Source organism: Eurypyga helias, unplaced genomic scaffold (assembly GCF_000690775.1).
Source record: "Eurypyga helias isolate BGI_N326 unplaced genomic scaffold, ASM69077v1 scaffold3643, whole genome shotgun sequence".
Lineage (NCBI taxonomy): Eukaryota > Metazoa > Chordata > Aves > Eurypygiformes > Eurypygidae > Eurypyga > Eurypyga helias.
The window spans coordinates 67,315-80,585 of NW_010240365.1; the positions used below are offsets into that span (position 1 = coordinate 67,315).

The window sequence follows — 13,271 nt, forward strand, 5'->3', positions numbered from 1 at the left end:
TCATTATCCTTTTGTGAGTTCCTTTATTCATAGCTATATCAAATATTCCCTTGCCTTATGCAATTTTTTCCCATCATTTTTCCCCAGTTCCTTCATTAACAAGACTTCTTTTCAGATATGCTGAACTCAGTCCCAGTTTATCTTGTAAATGAAGATCAGATACTTTGCTTTGTTTTACGTTTAGAGCCTTTGGGAAGAAGGTTCATGTGCGGACAGAGGTGGGTGTGTATGGTATGAAGGTACAACCAGCTGGTGTAAATGTGCTTACCCACTCCACTTGGTGTCTGACTCCCACCCTCCAAGTCTAGTGCCTCCCTCAGTCGACAGCCTCTTACAGAATTTATAGCCTTATTAAATTTACAGGTGCTATTAAGCTTACAGCTAGATATCTGTTGGAGACTCTTCCTCAGCTGGGGTTTTAGTTAAATTTCAGTTTCAGGGGAAAGATGCCAGCTTTTCAGAAATTTTGCTGAAGTGTAAATAATAACTAATGATTCACTCTGGCTGTCTGTAGCTAGGGCTGCTTGCAGCATGATGTGAACAGTCACAGATGAAAATATGTTTATTTTTTGCCAGGGGGTATAAATAGCAGGTTTTTAGAATTCCTTTGTATACAGATATTCTTAGCATATACAACTGGCCTTTTGAAAGTTTAATAGCTTTGAATTTATTACGCCATTCTGACCAAGAACATGCAGGAAGTGCGTGTACTTATATCATTATGCATACACAGATATTGAGGGTTGTGTTTATTTAAGTCAGGACTCTGAAGTTAATGGCCTCCTCAGTGACTAATTGTGCGCAGTAACAGAAACGTGTAATAGATCATCTCAGACTGAAAAGCTTCTGACCCGAGTTTCTGAAGACCAAATTTACTTACGTAAAGTTTTCTGCTTTCATCCATTGGGATGAAGACTCCACCTAAAGGAGGGTGAGGGAAGTGGTCTGTTTTCCCTGGCTTTCCTTCCAGGAGTTGTCTGGACAGCCTGTGTTGTGCAGCCTGGAAAGCTTAGAGGACTTATGGGCATGAAGGGAGGACCAAAAATTAGTTGTCTGTCTGAGAGCAAGGGAGTGACTCTGCCACTCATAGAAGGACCAGTTTATCCCTATTTCACAAGCATAACCCTTCATTTACTATGTTTTGAAATAGATATCAAGACGACAGCTGTGAGAAAAGGCAATGAATATGTGATAAATGGTGGCAAGATGTGGACTACGTCCGGGTGCCAAGCAGACTGGATGTGCCTGCTGGCAAACACCAGTGAAGGACCTCCCCATCAAAATAAATCTCTCATATGTCTGCCGATGAATCTACCTGGTAATAACCCAGAACTCTTTCTCTCCTAATTTGATTTTTATTGCTGGTTTTGTGTATAGCCAATACAAGAAGGAAGGGTGTTTGACAGAAAGGACTGCACCTACAGATGCTCTTCTAAGGCAGGTGTTTCACTGTCATACACAGTTGGTTCTAAAATGCATTTGCACACCTCCACAGAAAAGTAGGGGACAAGAGGAAATGGGAAGGAAGTTAAATATTTGCAGACTTCAGCTTGTGACTCCCAAATAATTTTATGTGGAGAGTCCTTTTCACCAAAAAAAAGTAATAAAAGTTGCTGAGATACGTTTGCATGGGAAGATTTTGTAACATTCTGTGAGAATGAATAGACAAGTCAATGCCAACAACAAAATTAATGCCTTAAAGAAATCATTAAAGATAGAGCCAACATTTTTTTGGAAGTTACAACATCCAATGTCTTTTAGCTTTGGAGAAGTTCCACAAGACTTTTTCTTGGTTTTCTGTCCCCAAAAGGCATGAAGATGCAAACAGTCCACAAAATAAATAACATCTTACTCTACCTACATAGATCTTTGCTACATATGAACTACATGTAAAATGTTCTTAAATTATCTTACCAAAATAGCATTAAACTCTTTGCTGTTTTGTACGAGGACTGGTAAACAGAATTTTTTTTTTTTTTCAATGAGCAAAGAAGTATTTTTTAAGCTTGCTGTCTTCAGAAAATATTGAAGTTATTCTTAAGTGTGAAAATAAAAGGATAAATAGTTTAGAGATTGCAAATTTGGGAAATAGATGGGGAATACTTCCCAAAACAATGTTATCCCACATGCCAACACCTGCTTCCCAGGAGCCCATGGGCAGTTTCTGATTCCATTAGGGCGGGTTTACTGACCAGCTGTTTTGAATACTAAAAGGATGCAATGCTGTGCTGTGGTTGTATTGTGTGGATGGTCCTGATCTTCATCTGAAAGCTGTCCTCACCACCCAACCCAGGTGGGGGTGCTGAAGAGAGGTGCAGGTATGCCCAGGGTGCTTCATGGCGGTGCTCTGCAAAGGGATCTTTTTGCCAGGGTGCTACTATGATTGTAGTTTAGTCTGTGAGTTAAATGTGGGCTGGAGTGAAAGTTTCAAAGATCGTAGAAGGTAGGGATTTGGTTTTGAAGAAGACTCGTAATTTGTGGGAAGGCACTGAAGAAATACATCCTGATCTAAGCATACAAATTTCAGGCGTACAGTCCACACAGTGTCTGTTCCTGAGTAGTTTGCAGACCTTGCAGCAATAATGTGCTGTATGCATAAAGGTCATCGTTCAGGGAGGATACAGTCAAGGTTCTGTTGGTGGGGAACTGATGCAGTTTTAATGCTCGTTTAAAAGTTTTTAAACCTCTCTTGGTTTTCCCTCATTTTTATATTTTAAAAAATATGTAATAGGTAGGTTAATTTAATTTATAATGTATAATACCTTTTGACACATATTTTAAATATATAATATCTATTTGGTATATAATAATGTATATTAATGTACTAAATGAATATAAAATTGTAAAACATATGGCACTTTTGTTCATTCAATTCAGAGTATTTTACATACAAAATACATGCCATTATCAGCACTTCACATGTAGGGACACCACCACAGCAGTGAGGTGAAGGTCCATATGTTCACTTAATGGATCAAACTGAGAACAAAACCCAGGTCTCCAATGTTGCAAGAGAGAGTGATGAGAGCTACTTAAGAGAGTGTCTTGTAAAGTGAATTTCAGTATGGAGTAAGTCAAGGAAGTGAGTTGCCCTGGGAATTAATAAAGTTCTGAGTGGATTCTGCGTTTCTACAACCTCTGCTCATGCAAGACAGGCTTTGAACGGGAGATTACAGGAGATGGACCTGACCTGCTTTACTAGTTGTTGACTTTGTCCTTACTGGTATGTGATGAGTGAACATGTAACTCAGAGGAAGAATCTCCCTGAATTTCCAGGTAAACTCACTTATCAGCCATCTGCATGAGGTCCTCCTGGTGAGTTTTCATGAAAGGGTCAGATGTAAAGACAATACAACTTCTCTGAGATCAGCTTTCCAAAAACAACAAAGCAGCCAACCCACTCTTAGAGGCAGATCAAATATACAGAGATTGACTTGTGGGTTTTGAGCTACTTTGATTGTTCCAAAAAGACATGCAAGTTATTGTAGCTGTGGGGAGAGGGTGTGGGGGGTGTTGTTAGGTCACACAGCATATACACAGACCTTCTTTACTGGCAGTAAATAGATTTTGAGTAGAAAAATCACCTCAGTCACCTGAAGCTAATCTGCAGAAATGTCAAATTCTTCCTACGAGCAAAAATTGCACTCCTCAAAGTGTGTATGCTTTCATTCTTCTGTGTGATACAGATACTGACCTCCAAAAGGGTCACTGTGTCAAAATTGGTGACCTTTTGAAATGAAGTATAAAGACAGTTGATTGTGCTCTGTGGGTGGGTCATCAGATGTGAGATTTTTCACAAAGACAAAGAGAGGTATGAAAAAGGCTGCCATTTGACACAGATCTGAGGAGGAAGCCCCAGATGTTTTGATACATCCTAAGGATGTCTGTCTGCCAAAGATTGTGCTCCTCTGAGGGCAGCAGACCAAGACTGTACGGGAAGTGTCTGGAGGACATCACTGAATGATGCACTCCCAAGCATCTATAGATGTATGTGTGTCAGAACTCGGGAACGAGGGCAATGGAGAATGAGTGTGTTATGTCTGACTAACTGCTGCAGTCACCAGCCTATATGGCAGGGTAAGGAAGGGATCCACGGCGCAGCGATATCTCATTCCTTGCTAGCAGCTGGAAGGACATGGGAGACTAGTCCAGCATTTCTTGCAAAAATCTTAATTGTTTTGTACTTTTATAATGTGGTGATAGGAAAAAAAATCCATGTCTGAAAGTGAAATTTCAATAACTTCAACAAACTTTAACAACTGGTAGTTTGTTCGAGAGAGAAAGTAGGATTTACTACTTCTAATTTTAGGTGTGTACAGTGTCCTGGTGAAGGAAATCATGGTCTCATGAAGGGAGTTTGGATAATGGCAGTGTGGATTTACAGTAGATACCCAAATTAGGTGAATACTCCTCATACTAACAGTGTCTTAAAAAAATAATCTGAATTTCTCATATGGTGAAAGAGAATCTAACAAACTGCAAAATATCTGTGTGTAAGATGTATAGGCAAATGGCTTGCAGCCCTCATCTGGTAACTACTTGTGCTCTGGTTTGTCCTCTGAGTCCTTGGATAGCACTAGGATAGATTGCAAGGAGGAGTTTATAAAGAGAAGAGTATCCAGAAAAGGGGAAAGAGTCTGTTTCTCAGGTTGCAATTTAAAATGTGCCTCTTTCCATTTGTAATGGTGCTAAACAGTGTCAGGAGAGAGCAACTGCCTTTCTCTCAAAATAGAGTATAGGAAATAGAAGGGATTGTCAGAAGGCTGGAGGAGTGGGAGAAAATGAAAAATCAAAGATGCCTGGGAAGAACTGCTCAGGAAGAGATCTAGCAATCCATCTCGGTGATACTGGTGCGAGTAGCACAAATGGCTCTGTTAGAATGATTTTAGTAAGTCAGGCACTTTGCCTTGCTATGTTGAGATGTGTGTGTTATTGGATGGCTTGTGATGTATTTAATACAGACAAACTCCAGGAGTTATCTGGGCAGATGATTTCTACTGCTGCTGGTATTTTTTAGTACACAGTACCCCTTATGAAGAGAATGAGGATAAATAAGTAAAGGAAGATTTTGATGCCCCTATTGTAGCCAAAGAGATGATTACTTGTCATTGTCTTCAAAAAAGAGAAAATGTAGAGCATTTGCTAGCAACAGAGAGGGTATTACACGAGGCTGATGCAGTTTGGCCTCTTTCTGAATGAGAAACATGGATTAATGGAAGAGGAAGTAAAACTGGGTAAGGCACAACAAAGGAGAAATGCTGCTGGATTCAGGAAACTTGCACACACAACCCAATCTGCAAGAATTATGGATAGAATAATTTAGCTCCTCTAACCAAAACTGTAAGAGCTTTCTTCAATAGCTGCTCTGTGTGGATCTGGAGAAGTAGACAACAGGATTGATTTAGCAATGTAAAGAGCTGGCAACAGTTGTACTTTTTCCAGCAGAATCCTTAGTAAACCACCTACTAATGAGAGCAGTAAGTGCATCTTTATATGGGTGAGGAGCAGTGATTACATAAATTCAGCTGGAAGTAAACTAAAGACAAGATCTCTGAGACTCTCAAAGAAACCAAGCAGTAATATTCCAAGAGGAAAAGATGTTCCAGAAATCATTTGGGCCTGTAAATGATTCAGTGTGTGCTTGTTTAGCTCTGAATTTAATACAGAAACAAACCACAAATGCTTTTTTGGCATGACTGGTGCAAATTGCTGGATAATTTTCAATCCAAGAGTGAAAATTTCTTACATAGCTGTCCAGATTTTCTTCCTGCATTGAACACATATCAAAGCAAGTGTTCCTAACACATAATATGTTTACAGATTGGCTGGTGGAGAAGAAATTTAAGTGGAAGGTGTGGAGGCCTCTGTGGACTATGTTCTGAGACTAGCCTTGGCATTTGGAAAGTGTCAGTATTTCAGCTTTGTGGAGGGATGAAACTTTCCATAACCTTATTCAATGCAGCCAGAGAGAGTGGGTTTGGAGGGAATGACCATCAACTTCTGCCTACCAAACAAAGTAATTTTTGCATGGGTGAAGGCCGCCTGTTAGTAGAAGTTGAGACATCTGGGTTAGTTCACAAAGAGATGTTTGCTGAAAGCCACGATGGATAGCAAGGTACAAAAAAGGTATGGAGAGGGACTGCAACAATCTGTGCAGTGACCAACTCCTACTAAGCCACATTAGTCTATTTTTTTTCAATCCTCTACTACTCTAAAGAGGAAATTGTTACCAGAATATCTCCTCATTACAAAACTGGTTAGAATACCATGTATGTGGATAGTAAAATGTTTGGTTTTCTGCAAAGTCGTATTTGGAGGACTATTTTTCTACATATATTGACTCGGCAGATGTTGTCAGCATATTTTGCACAAATCCTCGTACCTGGTTGTTGGCTTTAGTTTACCTTAGTTTACCTCTGAGGCATTCTTGACTTCCATCCCAAATAATTCGCATTAACCCCAGAGTGACAACTGAAGTAAAAGTTTACTGACAAGTAAAAATTGAAGACAAGGGAATTGCCACAAAAAACCAGTGCATGTCTGTTAAACTCTCATGGCACTGTGGTAAGCCATGCTTGGGTCTCAACAATAGCAAGAAAGAACTTGTAGCTAGGAAAGAAACAAACAGCAGGACGGGGTCCTACCTGGTGTAACTAGGTAGGTGAAGACTTACGTGTCTGAACCTGAGGGGTTAATCTCCAACAGACCATTGCATGTGGGGTCAGAGTCAGTGCTAGGAAGCGAGGTCTGTGAGGAAGCAAACCCTCTTCACAAGCATGTCCACATGTAAACTCAGAGGAATGGATTGTGACCATTATAAACCCTCCTATGACTACCTAGATGGACTGCACAGCATTTTGTAGGCCATCATAAAATATATAGTTTTAACAAAATTTGGAGGTCATGTGGAATTGCTGAATGTATCAGTTATGAATTTCAGCTTAATTGTTAGGAAAAGGCAGTGTGGTGTGATTATAAACTCTTTTCTACGAGTAACAGAATAAAATCAGGATAGGCTAGAAAGCCAAGGATAAATGTGGAAGAGAGGGAAGGAAGAAGATTTTCAGGAGCAGAAATTCTCTAGTTGCATCTTAAAACATAGCTCTGGTTTTGTCATTATTATATATTTCTCTACTGTTTCACAGCAGAGCAGGCATTCAGTAAATACTGCTAAATTGAATTCCAGCATTTTATTACAGTACACTAAAAATCAATCATGAGCAAATAAATATTGCATTGTTTCAAGACATGCATGAAGTAAGATTATTACTACTAGTAAACAATTACTATTTGGGTACATTATGAAAAGTGGGACCTTTACAGTTGCAGTTTCTGGGTTTCTAGTTAAATAAAATGGAAAAACTGTTAAAAATAGGGTGTGGGTCATTTTACTCTTAAATTCCAGAATACTGTTCTGGTTTTCCTAAAGGTAGGTTTCACTGTAGCCTTGGCATATACCTTCACATCTGCAATCTTTGCTGTCTTAAAATGCTCTGCTTGCGCATAATGCTTCTATTTTTTTGTGGCCTTTCTAATACTTCTCTCTCTCCAGGCATTCACGTTGCTAAAAAAATCGACAAACTGGGCATGAGGTCATCAGACACAGCTCAGATATTTTTTGAAGATGTAAAGGTCCCTAGCAAAAACCTCATCGGTGAGGAAGGAAAGGGGTTTACGTATCAGATGCTGCAGTTCCAAGAAGAGCGGCTGTGGGGAGTAGCCACTGGTAAGTCATCGCTTGTGCTTCTGGGGCTGGGCAGGGACACAGTGGTCACCCATCGCATGACTAACAGCACTTTCCTTTTATTGCAAATTGCAATGACCTCTTACTATCTGTTTTTGAAATCTGTCATAGCTGGGACACAGACAACCTTCCCTTTCTTTGGGAAAACTTGAAATAGAAAACATTTTGTGAGGCATCACAGAGGCTGGTTTTGTCTGTCTGTTTCTTGGTGCTTTTCTGATGATAAGGAAGTATGGCATCATATTTTCTGGTACAGATATAGTACAAAGGGTATCAAAATACTGCCATGAAATAGAAGGACGATGACTTTTCCTGTAGTAGAGTGAGCTATGATGTTTATCCTGGATTTTAAAAAATTAACTTGGTGGCTGTGTGAGGAAGTGGCTCTTACAGGATGTAAGAGCTTTGTTTTGTAGATCTGTTTTACCTCTATACAATTTGGACATAAGTTGTACCACAGAAAATTCCTTTCCCTGAAGTTGTGCTGTCACAGAGTTCCTGTTACTCTGAACTCAGGCCTTGAATTTGCGTATTTGAGTTGTACGGATTCTGGATATACCAGGTAACCAGATCCAAGTCTGGATTGTTCGTTTTCAGCCTCCCAGCCTTCCCCCCCCAGGCACAATATATATCCTTCTTCAACTCAGATATAATGTGGTTCACTGTAAGAAGACTGATCCTCTTCAAATTTCAGGGTTGCATAAATAATCCCACCGTATTTGTGCTCCTGTGCATGCCCTTCTCTGTAACTGCCTGTGTGTGGCTGGGGAATCGGGAACTCTTAAGAAGTGATTTTCTGATTCAGTGACCAAATAAAAAAATCACTCCCTGTTGTGGGTTGATCCCAGACCAAATATTTTAGAGTTCAAATGCTTTAAAAAAATCTTTGATTTGGGCCAAATTTCTTAGTTCAGCCTGAGGTAAATAGTAAACATGAGAGTAGCTTTAGCACAGAACAGGAGGTCAGACTGCAGGCTTGGGCAAGGAGGAGACGTGGTCCTACTGCTGGTCCTGCTTTAATTGAGGCATACACAGACTGCAAGGACATGCATTGTGCTTTTTTATGCTCAGTTTGACCTAATTAAACAAAACAATCAGAAAGTCTGGATTGCAGTGATACTCCCCAGGCAGCAGAGTAGCCCATAGCATTAGTCATGTCCTAGACAAGTGACGCGCACTGACAGCATCCAAATACAGCCTGGCAGGTTAGATCACTCCTGTTAAAACCACTGGCAGCTTGGTACTGTCCAACCTTGCACAACTGCCCGGCAGTCACTGTGCTCTGCCAGGAAGTGGGACATCAGGTTTCAATTCTTCTTTTTGCCCAGAACAACACAGCAGGAGCAGGCAAACCCTTGCCCTGGATGAGCAGTCTGGGAAGGGCATCTTCGGTCCCCCTTCCCTGGCCTGGCAGGGACCGTCAGGGAGGAAGAACCTTGGAGCTCACCAAGGAAGGGTGAACTGCCTCCTGCAGTGTGGTGGCCAGTGTGTTATACCTTGCTGGCCCCCCTGGTTTTGCTTTTATCTATTGTGTCTGAAATAAAATCCATGAAAGTGCTGGGATTGGGGGTAAGACCCATGGTTTGGGCCAAATTGCAAACTTCAGAGGTAACCAGTTGTGGTAAACAAGAAAAGAGAGCAACTGATGTTCAGCTGGGAGCCAAGTGCTTGATGGATGCGGTTTGTTGCACCACGACATCTACCTGCAAATGGTTTTACGTATGTTCAACCACAAGTGTTTTGCGAAAGGCTCATATGTGCAAAATTACATACATGCCTTCGGTAGTTCTGCAATTAGGTCTGCATGTATAATCCTAGTTGTCACTTCTGGCCCTCAGAAGGACATTTCTGTTCCGTCACGGTTCATGACTCTTCGTGCGGCATTGAAAACTGTCAATCTGCTTTTAAACACTTCAGGGGCCAGTCCTGGCATCCTTGCTTTCACTGCTTCCTAGAACTTGGAAGAGGCAGTTGACTGCCATTATTTTTTTTTCTTTCCTTTTTGGTCTTTGTTTTGTTTTGTTGTGTTTGCGGGAGGGGTTTGTGTCAGTTTTTGTTTTCATGTATTTTTAATTTCAAGTATCACGTGCTCCAGCCATCTCTTTGTTTATTAATTATCTTCTTTGTGGCCATATTTCAGAACATGCAGGGAGTTTCCTTCCTTCTTCACCTTTTTTTTTTTTCCTTTTGAAATGAATTTACAGTCAAACAGATTTAAAATATAAATGGAAAACTGATTTCCTGGAATTGCAAAATTTGGTCACAGGTGTGGTCTTTTCTTCTGAGTGACACATTATCAAATGCATTGGTAAAAGTCACTCTTTCTTGCTTCATTGAAAGAGAAGAGCTGCCAAGTATCTCTCCCATGTTGTGACACTTGGTAAACACTGTCCATTTGTGGACCTGTTGCACTGATCACAGGAAAAGAATGTTGCTATGGCAAGAAAGCAAACAATTTTTTTGTGAATTGCTTAACTTGGAGGCAAAGAGAGAGTTCAGTGTATGTGAGAGAGCAGAATGGTACTTTTCTAATTACTTCTATCTGCTCCTGTAGTCTCAGTTTTATAAGCAACGTTGAGTCATGGCCAGTAAGCAGGATGACAGATCCTTTTGCATGGGCAATGCATGTCCTTAAGACACAGAGTGCTCAGTTGAAGATCACTGTATATCTCACTAGAGAATGATTAGCTGCAGCCTAAGAAAAATGTATTAATTTCCTTTTTGTTTTGAGAGACGGAGCAACGCAAAGTGTGTTCACAGTGAGCACAAGTTTTAAGTGGAAAAATGTAAGTTGGATGGAGGTATGAGGAAAAGATTATTCCGTGTCTGGCAACTTCAAGTGCTTTCACAATTCTCGGCTGTGTGGTAGATCAGGCGTTCCTGCATGTGCTGTCAGTTGAAAACTGTGGGGCCAAGTTTATCTGAGGATGTGGAGAACATTGTATGACAAAAGAGGAAACAAATATACAGCACACACACAAAGGTCAGAGAGAAAATGAGTTTCACTGTTACAAATGGCATTTCTTTGTGCTTCCTATGACTGGCAAAATATTGTGTCCTGTTATGTTGTACAAGGCTGTTAGCAGTCATGGTATTCGTGACGTGCTGCTTTTCATTGCTGTTTGTGGCACAGCTTTGGGTTGGAAGGGACCTTTAATGATTGTCATGTTCAACCCTGCTGCCATTGGCAGAGACACCCTCCACTAGACCAGGTTGCTCAAAGCCTCATCAGCCTGGCCTTGAACACTTCCAGGGATGGGGCATCCACAGCTTCTCTGGGCAACCTGTTCCAGTGCCTCACCACCCTCAAAAGGAAGTTCTTAGAATCAGGGAATAGGTGGGGTTGGAAGGGACCCTAAAGATCACCTAGTTCCAACCTCTAAACATTCATCCTTATGTTCAGTCTAAATCTAGCCTCTTTCAGTTTAAAACAGGTGCCCCTCATCCTCTCCCTACATGTTCTGGTAAAAGTCTGTCTCCATCTTTCTTATGAGCCCCCTTTATATGCTGAAAGGCCGCAACAAGGTCTTCCCGGAGCCTTCTCTTCTCCAGGCTGTGTCTCAGCCTTTCCACATAAGAGGTGCTCCAGCACTCTGACCATTTTTGTGGCCCTCCTCTGAACCCGTTCCAACAGGTCCATGTCTTTTTTTTGTACTGTGAGCCCCAGACTGATCTTATATAGCGCATGGCCTAGCCCTTCACTTCAAGACTGGTTTGCCTTGGAAAAGAGACTTTTCCCTTTTCTTCTTGTTTAAAACATGGTATCTCTAAATTTGCTCAAAAAGTAGCAGCAAACTATGACTCTCGTTCTAAAGTAGTGTCTGCCATCTCTCTCACCTGTCTTCCAGCAGTATCCTATTTTGATTTAGAAATGGTCTTTCCTTTAGAAAGACTAAAGACCTTTTTATTTTAGTCTTTCCTTTAGAAGCACTGTTTAGCATTTACTAAAAGTGGCTGTGAATCTTAATGTTTTTCCCTTCCTTTCTGTACTGAGATCTGATCACAGAATGCAGATGTAGTAAGCAGTCTGTTCATGTTCCTTGATAGATATTCCTCTGAATAGGTTTCTGCCTTCTCCCTGCAAGCTTCCTTGAATTTACATTTCTACAGCATTCATCAGTGAGCGCACTGTCTGCCTTCAGATTTTCTTTCAGGATTTTGAGAGACCTTCAGGACACAGGTAGCATGGGAAGCAGGAGTTGCCACAAGCTTTTGCTAGAGCCCCACATGAGGAACAAAGGATAAAGTTTACATACTTGTCATTACATACTGCCCTCTATGACTTTCCTTCCCTCCTCTCCACCCCCCCTTCACTCTCCTCCAAGTTTTGGCAGTTTGGGGCTCAGGTGAAATAGGGATAAAGGAGGTCTTCAAGGCACAAGGAAACACCAGACATCTTTTTCAGAATTGAAGCTGTGCCCCCAAATTGAGCGTATGGAATAATTTACTTAAGAAAACCTAATGTATTGTTTGTACAATGTGAAAAAAACATCTTTTTCAACAAGAAGGAAACCCAACAGGTCTGGCTAAAATGATGTCTTGTTCTGTGCTTTGCTTCTTCAAGTCCTGACACCGCTGGAAACTATAATACAAGAAACTATTGACTACACTCGCCAGCGGAAGGTGTTTGACCAGTCCATCCTGCACAACCAAACCGTGCATTTCCGCCTGGCTGAGCTGGCAACCGAAGTGGAGCTCCTTCGCTCCCTGCTGTACCGCACCATCGGTGAGCTCCCACATCTGCCGTCCCAGATGTGCTTCTCTTCATGCAAAGGACGTTGTCGGGCTAAAGGAGCACGGGGAGGTGATTGCCAGAGACGCAGGCAGTGACCACATGTGTATCACACTGCTTTCTTCTTTCTTTTTTGTTTTAAGCTCTCTATGTAGAAGGCAACGATGTGACAAAACTTGCTTCCATGGCTAAGCTGAAGGCGGGTCGTCTGGCCCGTGAAGTGACTGATAGCTGTCTCCAGTTCTGGGGAGGAATGGGATTCACCAGCGAGGTTCTGGTGAGCAGGTTTTACAGGTAAGCAAGTGAGTGCTGAAAATAGGAAATGGCTGTACTGAAATTTGGCCTCTTACATGTCCTGCTGAGAGAAACATTGGAAAAGGGCACCAGCTCCTATCCTGGTAGGAACAACGGTATTGTTCCACTGAATGGCATGCCACTGATGTACGCTGTGGATGCCCTTACATCCACAGGCCCACTGACGTTGGGCTGACACTTGCACGTGTCAGGACGTAGGCTGACTATTCCTTTACCAAATTTCGGCTTTGCACTACAACTGTGTAGTTTGAACTACCCACAAGTTACCTTGAATGTCAAGAGAAAGAAGTAAACTCCATGTTTTCCCTGATGCTCCTCTGGCAGCTGACAGATGATGAGACAAGAGAAAAAAGGGGAAGTCTATCAACAAGATGGTTTTTTGCTCTTTCTTTGCTTATAGTCTTGATTACAAGAACAGAACTAAGACAAAACAGAATCTTTCTTCCAAAACCAATGAATTTCCCCCCCCTCCACCCCCCC

General features: G+C 41.5%; 1 protein-coding gene across 1 annotated transcript in view; it reads left to right on the forward strand.

Annotated features, from left to right (window-relative positions):
- LOC104507203 (probable acyl-CoA dehydrogenase 6) overlaps positions 1–13,271 on the forward strand; it is a gene marked incomplete at its 5' end in the record, with an annotated part of 71,961 nt that overhangs the window by 51,947 nt on the left and 6,743 nt on the right. Inside the window, 4 exons of the mRNA XM_010148410.1 lie at positions 1,151–1,318; positions 7,553–7,726; positions 12,309–12,470; positions 12,620–12,770. Of these exons, the coding sequence (XP_010146712.1) occupies positions 1,151–1,318; positions 7,553–7,726; positions 12,309–12,470; positions 12,620–12,770 (655 nt within the window). The remainder of the gene's footprint in view (positions 1–1,150; positions 1,319–7,552; positions 7,727–12,308; positions 12,471–12,619; positions 12,771–13,271) is intronic.